At 40.9% G+C, this 17239-nt stretch overlaps 1 protein-coding gene across 2 annotated transcripts; it reads right to left on the bottom strand.

The window, feature by feature from the left end:
• Positions 1 to 202: 202 nt before the first annotated feature.
• On the bottom strand, positions 203 to 16140 carry akap17a (A kinase (PRKA) anchor protein 17A). Of its 2 annotated transcripts, none has more exons than XM_064976583.1 (9): positions 16011 to 16140; positions 15359 to 15455; positions 14657 to 14766; positions 14298 to 14427; positions 13887 to 14090; positions 10292 to 10516; positions 3268 to 3416; positions 2732 to 2972; positions 203 to 2588 (listed from the first exon to the last, which is right to left on the bottom strand). In XM_064976583.1, exons 2-9 carry the CDS (start codon positions 15446 to 15448, stop codon positions 1641 to 1643), a joined length of 2097 nt encoding a protein of 698 aa, XP_064832655.1. In that variant the 5' UTR covers positions 15449 to 15455; positions 16011 to 16140; the 3' UTR covers positions 203 to 1640. The 2 variants fall into 2 exon arrangements, with proteins under 2 accessions (XP_064832655.1, XP_064832656.1); XM_064976584.1 differs by having other exon boundaries at positions 15359 to 15451.
• Between the last annotated feature and the right edge of the window lie 1099 nt (positions 16141 to 17239).

Raw genomic sequence — 17239 nt, 5'->3', positions numbered from 1 at the left:
ACTTCAATCACACAGTCCATTTAGAATGTGATAAAGCTCTCACCATTTGGCAAGGAATGTACTTTTTATAGGCATTTATTTCTGTAGGCCTAACAGGGAGCTGACGGAATACAACTGAATGAGACTGAGGGGAAAGGGAATTTGGAGAGAACTGTGTGATGCTTGGCTTTGTTTATTTTTGGTTTTGCCCTGCAAATGCACAAATACAACACTAGAGTCAAAGCAAATTAACATCGTCTCCAAGACAATATTTAACTTGCCCGTTCGGGCAGCCACAAAGCACATTCCACCAAATGGTTTAAACAATGTAGAATATATACATTTTTTCATCTCTGGTTAAAGATCGAGCTTTGATGTCCATCCCGAGTAGGTATTAGGTTAGTAGGCTACCCACGCATTCAGACAGAATATACATCTGAAATAAATCACTACTTTTTTGTAGTTTCTTTATTACAACAAATAAAATGACAAGTGTGTTGAAGACATGCTGCCGCCCATCAGAGCAGAGAAACATGAGAATATACAGTACAGACTGATGAGCCTCCTGACACCCTGACCTTTATACAACCTATATACAACATTACCCACTGACACCACTCTGCTCTGTTTTACATACTTTCATCAATAAGGCAACTTAAAATGTTCTTATCCACAGAACTTTAGCAGGGACACCAATAAAATAATGAACATGGTGAAACTAGGCTTCCGTCTGGGGTGGATGCTGTTAAACACCGAGTCACCAGAACAGGGCTGACACTGAACTTTAAATCACACACTTTATATTTATGAACCACTTTATGTTATAGTGACATTATCAAATCAAATTCTATTGGTCATATACACATGGTTAGTAGATGTTATTGCGAGTGGAGCGAAATGCTTGTGCTTCTAGTTCCGAGGGAGGAGAAGCCATAGTAACATTATCATTTAACCAGGCTAGAACTAAAACTACAGTCTCGTCTGGTGGTCAAACGTGGAACTCAGAAACATGACATCTGGTCATCTTTAGCCTGTAAGTCTTTGGCTTTGATTTCTCTCGTGAGTGATTCGATTTCTCTCTAGAAAAACGGCAGAATCTAAATAGAATTCAAGTAATTGAACCAACGTCAGTCAGTTGTTTAACATCCCCCCCCCCCTACTTTATCCTAGGGTAAAAAGCTTGACTTAAACTACAGCTGTCTATTTACTGTACTAGACTGACATTTTCCCATAGAACTACAGATCCCTGCATCCTGCTGAAGCATTAATACTTAACTACAATTCCCAGAATCCAACTAAAGCTGTTCTTCTGAAACACAAACCAGGCCATTCACTGTGACCCGAAAAAGATCAAGTATTTTTTCAACTGTCTTTCTACACAGGAGACACACTCACCACGTGATCAATCTACAGTACATGTGTCAAACAGAACATAATAGCAGTACAGCATTTTTTTAAATTCAGTAAATAAACCAACTAGAGATGAACAAAGAGCATTGGGGGGAAGAGAGAGAGCACGAGAGAGAAAGAGGTGTGTGTATGTGTGTGTGTGTGTAAGAAGCTGATATGGCCCAGAGACCGTAGCATACTAGAACGCCTGACCATGCATCACTTAAAATAGACCCAGGCATAGGGTCCTCTTCTGTCTCCTCTGGCTGCGTTTAGTGTCGTCTAGAACGAGAATGACTCCTACTACGCTTCCTGGAGTCTCTACTCCTCTCTGTACTCCTGTCCTTCTCCCTGCTCCTCTCTCTACTCCTAGAGCTGCTGCTACTAGATCTGCTCCTGCTGTCTTTATGTCTACTATGTCTATGGCCCCTCCTGCCTCTGCTGTGGCTCCTCTCACTAGAGCTTCTGCTCCAATCATGGCTGGTGCTCCTGCTGCTGCAGCCCCGTCCATGGTGACTGTCTCTCCTGTGGCTACGACTACCACTCCTCCGTCTGCTATCGCTTCTCCTCTTAGAAATGCGACTTATCCTCCGTCTGCTATCGCTTCTCCTCTTAGAACTATGACTTCTCCTCCTCCTCTGACTATCACTCCTTTTTCTGCTAGAGCTTCTTCGTCTCCGGCTGTACCTCCTCCTACACTGGCTATAGGACCGACTCCTCTCCCTTTCTCTAGGTTTCTCCCTCGCCTCTCTGCTTCTCCATTCATTACCTCTCCTCTCCTCTATGCCTCCTCGCCTCTCCTCCCTCTCTCCTATCTGTTTCTCAGTGACGTGTGATCGTACCATAGCTCTGGGTCTCTCCTCTCCCCTCGGTCTCACCCCGTTCACCCCCAGGGCCCTTCCTGTCTTACTCAGGTCGGAGCTGTCTCCCTTGTGCATGGTCAGGCCTGATGGTTGGGTGGAGGTCTGGTTTTCTCCCTCTCCTCCAGCCTTCTTCAGCAGGTTACCAACCAGTCTCTCCCTCAGCTCCCTCTCTCTGCGCTGCAGATCCAAGGCACGCCCTTTCTCTAACTCCACACGTCTCAACTCTGCCTCCTGCTCCCGCCTGCAGGCCTCAAGCTGCTCCAGCCGGGCTAACTCCTCCTTCTGCCTGGCTAACTCCTCTTTCTCTCGCTCCTCTCTCTCCACTCTCTCCTTCTCCTGCTGTTGCTGTTTCAGAGCCTAGGGAAGGGAGAGAAGGAGAAAGACACAGATTGTAATGTAGGTCCTATCAGCATGTGTCTGTATTAAATGTGCATTGGTATAGGTGTAAGTACTGGTGCATTAAATGACACCATGCAAAAAGTGTGTGTGTCTGTGTGTACCTTGGTCCTGCCCAGTAGTTCAGCGATAAGGCGTATAGACTCCAGGTTCCTCTGAGCCAACAACAGCCTTCTCTCCTCTGTCGCAATCTTCATCTGCAACTTCTTCTGCTCTTCCTCCTGTCTCCTCTTCACCTTCTTTAGGTTCCTCCTCTCCTCCCGGTCCCTCAGCTTCTGCTCTCGTTTCCGTATCCTCTCCTCCCTCCTCCGTTCCTTTTCCTCCTCCTCTGCCTCCTTCTGTTTCCTACAACCACAGCAGAAGCATGGTTCATTCACTAGTCTAATACATAGCTCTGCTACTGTCTACCAATACAGGCCCTAGTAGCTTAGTTCCTACCACCTTTGGTTTGCAGATCTGAAGGACTGGATGGGGTGACAGCAATGTAGTGGACGCTTACACTCATTGGAAGACGAGGTGGAGCAATCACCATGTTCCTTACACCTATCCAGTCCCCTCAGAACTACAGACCACTAAAGCGGCAAAGACAGGGGACAATGTTCAGGCCAGGCATATGACCTCATCTCTTTTCTCTGCACACCTCTCCTCCTCCTTGTGTCTCTCCTCTTCCTCCTTCTCCTTGCGTTTCAACTCCTCCCTCTGTCTCTCCAACTCCAGTATTCTCAGTCGTTCCTGCTGCCGTCTCTTCAGAGCCACGTCACTCAGGTGTTTACTGGTGTCAAAGGTCACCTGACAGACAGACAGTTAGCTGAGTGAGTTGGAGTAGGACTGCAGCGTGCACTAGTGACTCGTGGGTGTTTATTCATGTCAAAGGTCACCTGACAGACAGGACGTGCTAACCCCCTGCCACTCTCCTCCTTCCACCCTCTCTCCTCATCCCCTCCTGCTCTTATTTTGGGCTGAGAAGCTGTGACCCACGTGGTTTAGACAGCCCTCTCTCCTAATTTCTCCCTTGGCCCCTCCATCGCTCTCTTCATTAAGGAAGAACAGTTTAGTTCTGGATTAGGGACCAGGCCTCCCGGTTTGGTCCAGTGATCCTTGGAATTATAATGGACCTGACTTTCACTTCACCGAAAGACCTTAAACCTGCTGTCCTACACAAGCCCTTCTCTACCGACTAACATCCATTAGCATACACTTGGCCTCGATGGACCCCCCCCTTCCAGCCTATGGTGCATCAACATTCTAACAGTCTAATAGATACTTTTCATATATGCTATCAGAAGAAGAAGAATTTGGTTGTGTTTATGGAGGTCTTAGTATAGTATACTAAAAAACAATTACTTCAAAAGAACCTAATAGCATTAGTTTGTTACTCTAGGCTAAAACTAAAAACCACAAGTTCAAGAGTTAAATCCATCACAAAGAAATCCACTATAATTTCATTTTGGCAGGTCTTAAAAAAGATTGTGAAAATAAAAACATGTATTTTAAAAAACAGAATAGCATATTTTAAGTGTATTATGTTACTAGTATTTTCTTAGTAGTTTGAGCAATGCTGCTATGTGAGTGGTCATGTGCTGAACGCATGGACAGCGTGGATATTCTTGGAAAAAGTGATATTTAGAAATAGAGCTGCACCACTTGAATTTTGAGTTATTTGACAAAGGTACATTACCGGTCAAAAGTTTGAGAGCACCTACTCATTCAAGGGTGTTTCTTAATTTTTTACTATTTTCTACATTGTAGAATAATAGTGAAGACATCAAAACTATGAAATAACACGTGGAATCATGTAGTAACCAAAAAAGTATTAAACAAATCTAAATATATTTTATATTTAAGATTCTTCAAATAGTCACTCTTTGCCTTGATGGAAGCTTTGCACACTCTTGGCATTCTCTCAACCAGCTTCACCTGGAATGCTTTTCCAAGTCTTGAAGGAGCATTTGTTGGCTGCTTTTCCTTCACTCTGCAGTCCAACTCATCCCAAACCATCTCAATTTGGTTGAAGTCGGGGGATTGTGGAGGCCAGATCATCTGATGCAGCACTCCATCACTCTCCTTGGTCAAATAGCCCTTAAAACAGCCTGGAGGTGTGTTGGGTCATTGTCGTGTTGAAAAACAAATGATAGTCCCACTAAGCGCAAACCAGATGAGATGGTGTGTCGCTGCTGAATACTGTGTAAGCCGTGTTGGTAAAGTGTGCCTTGAATTCTAAATAAATCACAGACAGCGTCACCAGCAAAGCACCCCCACACCATAACATCTCCTCCTCCAAGCTCTACGGTGGGAAATTCACATGCGGAGAGCATCCGTTCACCAACACCGCATCTTACAAAGCCACGGCAGTTGGAACCAAAAATCTCCAATTTGGACTCCAGACCAAAGGACACATATCCACTGGTCTAATGTCCATTGCTTGTGTTTCTTGGCCCAAGTACGTCTCTTCTTATTGTTGGTGTCTTTGGTGTTTCTTTGCAGCAATTCGACAATGAAGGTCAGATTCACGCAGTCTGCGCTGAACAGTTGATGTTGAGATGTGTTACTTGAACTCTGTAATGAACTTATCCTCTAGAGCAGGGGTAACTCTGGGTCTTCCTTTCCTGTGGTGGTCCTCATGAGAGCCAGTTTTATCGTAGCGCTTGATGGTTTTTGCGACTGCACTTGAAGAAACTTTCAGTTCTTGAAATGTTCCGTATTGACTGACCTTCATGTCTTAAAGTATTGATGGACTGTTTCTCTTTGCTTATTTGAGCTGTTCTTGCCATAATATGGACTTGGTCGTTAAGTTTTTTAAATTTTATTTCACCTTTATTTAACCAGGTAGGCTAGTTAAGAATAAGTTCTCATTTACAACTGCAACCTGGCCAAGATAAAGCAAAGCAGTGCGACACAAACAACAACACAGAGTTACACATGGAATAAACAATCAGTCAATAACACAATAGGAAAAAAAGTGTATTTTACCAAATACGGCCATCTTCTGTATACCACCCCTACCTTGTCACAACAACTGACTGGCTCAAAAGCATTAAGGAAATAAATTCCACAAATTAACAAGGCACACCTGTTAAATGAAATACATTCCAAGTGACTACCTGGTTGAAAGAATGCCAAGAGTGTGCAAAACTGTCATCAAGGCAAATGATGGCAAGTTGAAGAATCTCAAATATAAAATATTTTGATTTGTTTAACACATTTTTGGCCAATACCGATATCCAATATTTTCCATGCTGAAACAAACGATACCGATAACCGATATTCAAAATGTTTAGAGGCCTTTTAAGCATTCTAGTACAGTTAAATAGTTAACACACACACACGGACGCAGAGGTCTAAGGCACTGCATCTCAGTGCAAGAGGCGTCACTATAGTCGCTGGTTCGAATCCAGGCTGTATCACATCTGGCCGTGATTGGGAATCCCATAGGGCGGAGCACAACTGGCCCAGCGTCATCCAGGTTTGGCTGGGGTAGGCCGTCATCGCAAATAAGAATGTTCTTTAACTGACTTGCCTAGTTAAATAAAAGGTTGCACACACACACACCAAAAAGTTATTTGTTGGCATTTACGTATGTCCCCATTACCAGTAAAACAATCAAAACCTATTTCTTTCACTTACTTGCTGTGCTGTTTCGTTGTTCTGTCATTTCATTCTCAACCAGGATTTCTATGGAATGCTGTTTGGGTCTTTGCATGTCAAAAAAGATACGTCAAATAGTGATATTTGACGTGTCAAATAAGCTTGTTGACCAATCAGGACCTGAATATGGCTGCACGTCACATTATAATTTAACGCATTCATACATTTTTGACGTAGTTATTACACATTGATTACACTCACTTGTATTTTATATGTCACAACGATTCATCGATATGTATGCTATGATGCAGGTAAAGTTGTCTCGCGCACCTACAGTGCTGGTCATAAAAAAATTGATGCAAACAATGTTCTTCTCCAAAAACATAGCAACACGACATCTGTTTCAGTAGCTATAGTTAGCTAGCTAACTATATAGCTAGGTGTCGTCATCTAAAATAACCCTAATTTATAAGACAGTTATTTGATTAATGGTGGTCGGACCATCTATGTGATGCTAGCCACAATAGTGGACTTTGCAGTTAGCCCTCAAAATAAAAGTACGTCATTGACAGTAATGCAAATTAATACAAATAGTAGAATTATGCCATAATTAAATAGATCATGCTAAACAAGGTTGGAATGTTATATAAAATCAACAAGACAATTTGTTGAAATCACACCCGATGTATTATACTTTAGAATTGCATTGGGGGCATACTTATTTCACTGTACAGCCTTACCTATGGATTGTGGATCAATGACATGGGGTATCAGTCAAATCAGTGACACCCGGAGAACATTAGCGTCTTAGCTCTTATTGCGGGACTCTGAAACAACTGAAATGAGCCACAATTATTGTCAACCTGTGTGTATTGAACACTATTCCTGAGAAAAAAACAATACTGCGTGGATGTTTTGGAGTCTGATAACTCTGAGAAGGACATTGGCAAAAAATATTGGGTATTGAGTAGACTGTCACCCCATTTCATTGATCCACAATCCTTAGGTAAGATTGTACAGTGCAATATAAATGTCAATACACACGATAGGCTGACTGGGGAGGTGATTTCACTCAGTCACAGTCCCGCGATAAGAGCTACAACGCTAATATTTGCGTGTTCTGTGGGTGTCACCGAGTAGACTGATACCCCATTTCATTGGTTCACATTCCAACCTTGTATCACATTATCTGGTCTAAATATGGCATGATTCCACCAATTGTAACCATCTGCATCACTTTCAAAGAGGTACTTTTATTTTGAAGGCAAACTGCAAATTCCACTATTGGGCCTAATCCTTATTGTGGCAAGCTTCACAACACATAACCAGGTCCGGTCGAGCCTCACTCGCCAGAAGAAGCTAGCTGGATGCTTATAACGTTAACTTTGGGCAACAGGGTTAAGTAGCTGGCTAGCTATTTATTTTAAGATCAATTTCAATAGGCGAACAACAAGTGGCTACCTAGCTAATACTTACAAGGATTCCTAAATCATTGCAAAGAATAGTGAAAATGACTTCAGTTTCTACTGGTCATTGTTTTCAGGCTGGTTGTATTGGTGCGATCTAGGTACCAAGCTAAAGCTAGCTAGAGGTGGAACAAAATTTGAGGTGGAACAAATAGTGCTTTATTACCAATGCGGTACTGTAAAACACATTGTTCATGGCCGGTGTTTGCTTGTTTGCACAGCTTTGATAGTGGTGGCAGCTTGGCTTGCACATACAAATGCAGAACACACAACATTCTATAATAGAACTGTGTTATTTGATGTGTCAAATTAAACGCTTATTTAATGCAGAAAATAGTGCTTTTTGACGTGTATCTTTGACATGCAAAGACCCAAACGGCGTTCCATACGCATGTCGTGAAGCTAATAACAGTGACGTAATTACTGTGTAACTCCGGTAGGGCAAAATCTGAACAATAGCGCACTTGGTAACGTTAGTGTGTACCGGTGCTCGACTAGTCGCGAAAGCCAATATCACCCACGACAGAGAATGGTTGATTGTCAAGGGCAATGAATTCCATTATCAAAGGCATTAATGAATTTCGCCTTTGAGTTGTCTCGCTGAAATTTCCTTACTCTTTCAAATCACTGCTCGACTTGTTGACTGCTCGATCCACACAGCAGACATTGTGGGCTAGGTTAGGAATGCTGTGTTGCACGTGTAGCGCAACATTTTTTGTGGCGTCATTACGTCATGTACCTACGTTATATAGGTATGCACGTCAGCTTTGACATCGGGTTTTCACGTCGGCGTTAAACTAGACATCGGGCTGATACAGATGTTAGCTAATATCGTCCGATTCCGATATGTTCACCGATATATTGTGCATCCCTAGTTACTACATGATTCCATGTGTTTTTTCATAGTTTTGATGTCTTCACTATTATTCTACAATGTAGAAATAATGAAAAACCTTTGAATGAGTAGGTGTTCTAAAACTTTTGACTGGTAGTGTAAGTGTCACAGCAACTGATAATGTATAGAAATCCAAGACACCCATCTCTCATGTACAATTTGACAACTGATAATATTGTCACTTATCAAACTATTGTCAATTTAATAGTCTTTAGGCCAACTCTTATTATGTGTGAAATTAGTTTGGGTATAGTTTAGGTGTAGTTTGGGTATAGTTTCAAATGGCCCGGCTGCGCAGGCTGACTGACATCGTTTGTATCCCCTCGCTCATTAACTCGGATTGAGTCAAGGATATGTTTAGCATTATTCTAAAGGCCTACTGCAACACATAGCATAGTTTCACTTCCCTTACAATACATTCTATTAGTAATAGTTATTGTAAATGAAACAGTCATGTAACAGATTATTATTTCAAAGTAAAAAGTAAAAGACAATGATATCAACCTGCAAGGGGTGTGGTCAAATGATTAGCTGTAAAAATGAGTGCCGACGTTGGTAAATAGGCTCATAAACAATAATCATTACACAGGGTAGCCTAGTGGTTAGAGCGTTGGACTAGTAACTGGAAGGTTGCAAGTTCAAACCCCCGAGCTGACAAGGTACAAATCTGTCGTTCTGCCCCTGAACAGGCAGTTAACCCACTGTTCCTAGGCAGTCATTGAAAATAAGAATTTGTTCTTAACTGACTTGCCTGGTTAAATAAAGGTAAAATTAAAAATTATATTTTTTAATTGAATCAACCTCTTCACCCTCCTTAATTCAATTAGGCCTAATTAAAATTAAATTGGGAAGTAATGTGCAAAATTATTGGCCATTCATTCATTTGTCATTCAGTGAGGAGCGAGAGACACATTAGCCCCTGGCTGGGTACCAACATCCTACAGCGCGTTGTCTTAGCTGGTTAAAAAGGGAATAGGTGTGAAGAAAACAGAGAAAAAAGGCTTGAAACACTGTTTGTGATTTCAAAATTCTGACCAATGAGCAATGTAAAATACAAACTTTAAGGAAAAGTCAGGGGGGGGGGGTTATTTTACAAAATCAAACATCAGTGGTCGTTGGCCTATGGCGATTCTAGTGCTAACACAGCAGGACAATCCCCTCAACCCTCACCCAAATCTAACAGTGTGGATACCCTCCTCTCCCTTCTATATGTGGTTCATCCCTCTTATATATATATATATATATATATATATATATATATATATATATATCTATATCTATATCTATATCTATATATATATATATATATATATGTATATGTGTATATATGTATATGCGTATATATGTGTATATGTATATATATTTATGTATATGCATATATATATATATGTGTATATATGTATATATGTGTATATATATGTATATGCGTATATATATATGTATATATATATGTATATGCGTATATATATGTGTATATGTATATGCATATGCATATATATATATGCATATGCATATATATATGCATATGCATATATATATATATGTATATATATATGCATATATATATATGTATATATATATGCATATATATATGCATATATATATATGCATATATATATATATATATATATATGTGTATATACATACATACATATATATACACATATATATATATATATACATATATGTGTGTGTCTGTAGTGTGTGTAGTTCAGTACCTTGATGTTGCAGGCCACAGCCTTGCCATCCTCTCCTTTGTACATGAGCTTCATGCCTCTCAGTGTGTCCATGGCCTTGGCGAAGCCATCGTACTCCTGGTACTGGACGTACGCCTCAAAGTTAAGATGGCCGCCAAAGGTGAAGGTGTTGAAGTTCTTATCAAGAGTCTCCTCTCTGTACGGGTCCAACATGGGGATGTCTACATGACGCACCTGACCAAAGCCCTGGGAGGAGTGATAAGGTTAGGTGTAGGGCTGGGACAATACAAGTATTGTGATACTCATTAGTATCGTGGCAAGGAAACAAAACAAAGTGGATTTCACATCTTATGTTGGAAACAGACATCATGTTGTCATCCAGAGTCACATTTATGTATATACCAAGCTATAGAACACAATATTTTACATACAGCAGGTTTTTAAAGGACCACAAGTTAAGTCTGCTTGTGTTTTCATTTTAGCTATGGGAAGAATATTGCGATACTGGTATCGTCCCGGCCCGAATTAGGATGTGTGTATTCGGGTAATTGATTGATCAATGACGGATTGAGTGATTGTTAGGTACAGTACCGGTCAAAAGTTTGGACACAACTACTCATTCAAGGATTTTTCTTTATTTTGCTATTTTCTACATTGTAGAACAATAGTGAAGACATCAAAACTATGAAATAACACATATGGAATCATGTAATAACCTAAAAAGTGTTAAACAAACATTTAAAATTCTTCAAAGTAGCCACCCGTTGCCTTGACTACAGATTTGCACACTCTTGGCATTCTCTCAACCAGCTCTCTCAATGCTTTTCAAGTCTTGAAGGAGTTCCCAAATTTGCTGAGCACTTCTTGGTCGCTTTTCCCTCACTCTGCAGTCCAACTCATCCCAAACAATCTCAATTGAGTTGAGGTCATGTGATTGTGGAGGCCAGGTCATCTGATGCAGCACTCCATCACTCTCCTTCTTGGTCAAATAGCCCATACACAGCCTGGGGGTGTGTTGGGTAATTGTCCTGTTGAAAAACAAATGATAGTCCCACAAGGCGCAAACCAGATGAGATGGAATATCACTGCAGAATGCTGTGGTAGCCATACTGGTTAAGTGTGCCTTGAATTCAAAATAAAAATCACAGTGTCAACAGCAAAGCACCACCACACAATCACACCTCCTCCTCCATGCTTCACGTGGGAACCACACATGCGGAGATCACCCATTCACCTACTCTGCGTCTCACAAAAGACCAGGGATGCAAACTGGTGAGGGCCCAAAAAGGTGACAGTTTTTTTGCTGCACTGAAACATGCATAAAAAAATAATCATAAGAAAATAAAATAAAATCACTGCTAGGGGGAAATGCAGATTAAATTAAACAAAGAATATGATCTACATTATCAGTCTGTTTAAAAATATATAAAAAAAAGTGGTTAATGTGAACATAACTCCCAGCTAAAAAATGTAAAGAAAGCAATCTAATGTTAACTGTTGCCTAGACTTTACTGCAAATGAAACTCAAGTCTTGAGAAACAATACACTAATATTGCAATTAGACATGACAGCCTTTATAATAGAATGCTTGTGACCACACACACATAAATACTGCACTTGGGAAAAAGACATCTTAAAGTAGAAATAAAATGAAACAAACAGGCATTCTATTTTTGCTCTATTATAGTGGCCACTATAGATATCGATCAAGTGCACAAGGCTACATGTGTGCAAAAATACACACGTGTTACTGTCAAATTCAACACAACAAAAACAATATATTTGGGTTACACTAAACATTATTACATGGTACACTTTCTGCCTGTGGGCATCTGTTCTACAATGTGCCAGCGAAAGTGAGAAAGCAGGAGTGTGTGGTGTTCCTTTCACCTCTATAGTGGCATCCAGCTTAAACCAGGCCCAGCTCCAGCTAGACTTGATCCCTGAATCCACTTGTTACACCCAATTCTCTCATGCTAAAAATTAACCACATACTGTAGATGGAAAACATTAGTTAACAGATAGTTGTTAGTTCGTTAGCTAGTGAACATTTCACACAGATTGCCAGGGTCCAGTAAGCAACAAATGCGTTATAACTTGAGGAACGGCAAGGAGTCATATACCAGTCAATACTATAGCGAATTGGTTAGGTTACTAATGTTAGCTCATCTGATGTTGTTATGTTAGCTAACATTAGCTGTCTGCCTTTATTAGCAAGCTAATTTTAACACCATAAACTCAATAATTTGATCAGATAAGTTGACTAATGTTGCTCAACATTTCTCTGGCTAGCTAACGAAGAATTCAACCAGTTAACAAGATACTTAACAATGCTAATACTTGTTCCACCACACTTTCTCCCTCAACTCAAACTTTCCAAATGCCAGTAGTTTTTCGGTTACAGCTCATGAAGTACGCTTCGTCACCTTCTCACCCCCGTCTCCGTGGTCAGGCTTCTCGTCTAACGTCACCTCTTCGTTATCGTTCAGGGGACGCGCTGCTGTAACTGCTAAGCTGTCTTTCCAGAGCACTGATGCTGTAACTAGTAAATTGGTTGTCTCTTCTTTCTTCAGTCACGTGCTGCGCTGCATTCTAGTAGGTAAACAATTGGATGAGCCTTGGATACACCCAGTATTGCTCCCCTCCCCAAAAAAACTTTTCTCATCGGATCTACACGAATCACGTAGATCACCTATTTTGGATTCAAAAGGCCGAATTTCACCGAAAGGTGACTAGTTTGCATCCCTGAAAGACACAGCGTTTGGAACAAAAAATCTCAAATTTAGACTCATCAGAGTAAAGTACAGATTTCCACCGGTCTAATGTCCATTGCTGTTGTTTCTTGCCCCAAGCAAGTCTCTTCTTATTGGTGTCCTTCAGTAGTGTGTTCTTTGCAGCAATTCGACAATGAAGGCCTGATTCACGCAGTCTCCTCTGAACAGTTGATGTTGAGATGTGTCTGTTACTAGAACACAATGAAGCATTTATTTAGGCTGCAATTTCTGAGCTGCAGTTAACTCTAATGAACTTATCCTCTGCAGCAGAGGTAACTCCGGGTCTTCCTTTCCTGTGGCGATCCTCATGACAGCCAGTTTCATCATAGGGCTTGATTGTTTTTGCGACTGCACTTGAAGAAACTTTCAAAGTTCTTGAAATTTTCCAGATTGACTGACCTTCATGTCTTACAGTAATGGACTTATTTGATCTGTTCTTGCAATAAAATGGGCTTGGTCTTTTACTAAATAGGGCTATTTTCTGTATACCACCCCTACCTCGTCACAACACAACTGATTGTTGGCTCAAACGCATTAAGGAAATAAATTCCACCAATTAACAAGGCACACCTGTTAATTGAAATGCATTCCAAGTGACTACCTCATGAAGCTGGGTGAGAGAATGCAAAGTGTGTGCAAATCTGTCATCAAGGCAAAGGGTGGCTACTTTGAACAATCTCAAATATAAAATATGATGATTCCATATGTGTTATTTCATAGTTGTGATGTCTTCACTATTATTCTACATTGTAGAAAATAGTAAAAAAAATAAAGAAAACCCCTTAAATGAGTAGGTGTGTCAAACTTTTGGCTGGTAGTGAATATAATGAGTTCTTTCCTACCTGGAAGATGGTCTGCAGGGCCATCTCGGAGGGCCGATCAGGGGGACCGTCAGGCAGGGTAAACCAGCGGCAGGGCAGGCCCTCCAGGCGGATGGTGTCTGGCCTCTCCCCTGGAACCGTATCGTTCATGTCCTTGGCGTCACGGAAGAACGAGTCCCAGTCATAACGTGTTGGGAAGTCCATCTTATTCTCCACGGCACGCACCTAGACACCCCACAAACCAGGGGAAAATTATCAGCAGTTATAGCTACATGATGTATTATTCCCCGTTAATTTATCAGTCCGGTTGATTAGGAGAATTTAAAAAATGTTTTACAAGAAATTGGGGAAGGTACTCTATCATCAACAATACAGATTTTTTGTTAACACTTTACCTGACACATTTTGACCCCTACATAACAGTTCCGTTACCTTGAGTATGTCAGTGAAGCCGCTGAGTTTGATGCTCTTGCCATCCAGTTTGGCCAGTAGGATCTTCACCACCCCTCTGTTCTCCACCTCGCCCTCAAATCGGATAAAGTCCATGGTGCTCTTAGAGATCCTGGGGAGAGACAGCGGTGAGACATATTGCTTGATGATTACAGCTTCATTCAATACATCTATCCATACCAGAAAATACTGATACCAGGCAATCCATTGGCCATATTATCATGGTTTTACTGTTATTGTAGAGTTATTAGATTGCTTGTAGCTCAGCTATAAAAAAAAATACACATGACCTATGGCTATAACAGTATGAATATGTTCCTATGGACAGTGCACATGACAACCTGAGGGCAGAGAACTGTTCAGGAGCCACCATGGCCTTCACCCTCTCCATCACCTCCCAGTTAGAGATGCTCTTCCCAGGCAACTTCAGCTGGGGCAGTGCTACACTCAACTGGAAGAGAAATCATAGAATACATTTTACTGTAATACATGCTCATCTGGATGTCAAATGCATTGCGTTGGAGATGCTCATTACTTCAGGTACAGGTGTATTTGCCTGGAAACACTATGTTGAATTACATTGAATTGTACGTCAGGTCAGAAATGAGCATCTGAATCAGGAATGTTTCCTTACAACCTCTACAAGCCAGAATGTTGAATTAATTAATTAATATTTTTGTGTACGTTACTGGTTGTTTGTGTGGTTGTTCCTTTTGGCGGTAGGAAGGTGAGACAATATATCCACAAGAAAGTATAATTACATCAACTTTTCAAAGCGCTGGTAGTGCATTCAGATTCCTATCACCTGAAGCATGCACAGAACCATGTAATCACGTGCATGAGCTCGGCAAGTGTGCATGCATTTTATATTTTTTCCTCAGCTTTAGATTATATGAATCTACTACATTTTATTCAACATCCTGGCTTGTAGAGGTTGTGAGAGTTAACTTTTCTGAGTCAAACGCTCATGCCTACACCCAATGTAGAATTCAATGTCGTGTTTCCAGCCATATGGTGTATGTGACACTGTATGTGTCACTCACCGTCATCTTGGCGATGGGTTTCAGGAACAGGTTGTACTCCTGACACAGACACACGGCCTCAGTGGTGTCATGGACGAGGGTGGTCATCATGACCTGACTACAGAGGGAGGGGAGAGTGTAAGAGGGGGGTGGGAGAGTGTAAGAGGGGGTGGGAGAGTCAATGGGATCAGTGTCGAAAAATGTGTAGATGTACTGTCTTTCATACAGTACTATTGCTGTAAATCTGGTTGGACAGCCGGCCGGTCAGCTAGCTATAATTCATGTAGCATAAATTGCCAATGAATGGATGTCTTGTTATCTACAAGCTAGCTACTATATTTTTTCTAATGAATCAGTAACGTCAACTTAGCCATCTTGCTTCTTGACATCTTTTATCGAGTCACTATAAAGGACATCACTGTGAATTTTTACTAGCAAACTAACATCATCTAAATATCCGATATGTACCTAAGCAATACAATTAAAAACAGAATATATCTAGCTAGCGGACTAGCTGCTATGACCGAATGGTTTCACATAGGTAACGACGTTAGCTGCTATGTTAGCCAGCTAACTGTTAGCCGGCCAATGGTAACCAATGCGGCCGCAGCACTTTTATACTGAAAAAACCCCCACTGAAATCATTGACAGTTAATGATGTAAATACACCAACCTGCTTCGCCAGCTGCTAAATATATGTATTTCTTGTTGTTTGTATGTGTTAAAATTAGAATATGTCCACAAAGCGTCAATTAACTGTAGTTTTCTGCACAAAAAATGTAGCTACTCGAAGAAACTTCCGAGTTGAGAGAACTTTGAACTTACCGGAGACATCCAAATGTCTTTTTACTGTAGAAAAAAACTTTACCGCCCCCTCGCGACGATTCCCGATGCGCATTTGCGCAGACACTGTTTTACTAACAAAATAACTCTGTGTAACATAATTACATATTTGCAAATCATCTCAATTGTCTTGTATCAGAGAGCATCAAAATTTCCCACCATCAACACATTTAGAAAATTATAAAATGAGCAAATACTCTTTTCCTGTTGCCTTTCTAAGATTTCTGCGAATGGATACCTACAACTGGTATAGGGATGTGAGGTGCGTGTGGGCAGCCCATGGGAAACGTGTATTTTCCAATATTATATAGTTTACTAGCTGCTTATCCATGGTAGATCACTGGTTAATTTCACAAAACAATCTATTAAAATATTTCTCAATGTTTCTCAAAATTAGGGTAGCTTTGATCATGCTTTGTGATACACACGGTTTTATGTCGTTAGTCCACACAACATGTCACCCTGTCAGCTACAGTAGAACCTGATGAACAACATGGGGGAAAACGATACAATTGGACATGCTTTTTTGTCCTACCAGATTCACGTTGAGAAGGTTCTAGCTAGTGTATCCCTATGTCCTCCGACTCTTGTTGGATGTAGGTGTCCGGTTTGTCAGGTCCCAGGTTCCCATTACTGTTATGATATTTTATTTATGTTCATTACAATTAGCGTTTTACTTTAGCGCAATCTGTACCTCACAGAGCAGATATAGTAATAACATACTGACCAAATCGGCTACATTGCGTGCGCGAGAGCAAAATAAATGTACACATAGATGTTATTCAATCGTTTCATCCAAACTGCTCGCGTGTCAACAGCTACCTGTGTAACCAGGCACTCTTGACATGCTGGTCCCATCTATTCATTGGTTTTTATGAGTATATACCCAAGTGGGTGATTGAAAGTTGAGGTCCACACTCCAATCAAGTAGTGATGGGAAGTTCCACTCTTTTTAAAGGTGCTGAATGGTCAATCCAACATCTGCATTGGCATGCAGCATTTATGGTGATATGGCCTCTGCAGAAGTCAGGACATTCATACATCTGGTGCTTTTCCAAA

This window comes from Oncorhynchus masou, chromosome 10 (assembly GCF_036934945.1).
Source record: "Oncorhynchus masou masou isolate Uvic2021 chromosome 10, UVic_Omas_1.1, whole genome shotgun sequence".
NCBI classification, from domain to species: domain Eukaryota; kingdom Metazoa; phylum Chordata; class Actinopteri; order Salmoniformes; family Salmonidae; genus Oncorhynchus; species Oncorhynchus masou.
Note: the sequence above shows the minus strand (reverse complement) of the source record. Positions and strands in the feature narration are given on the sequence as shown.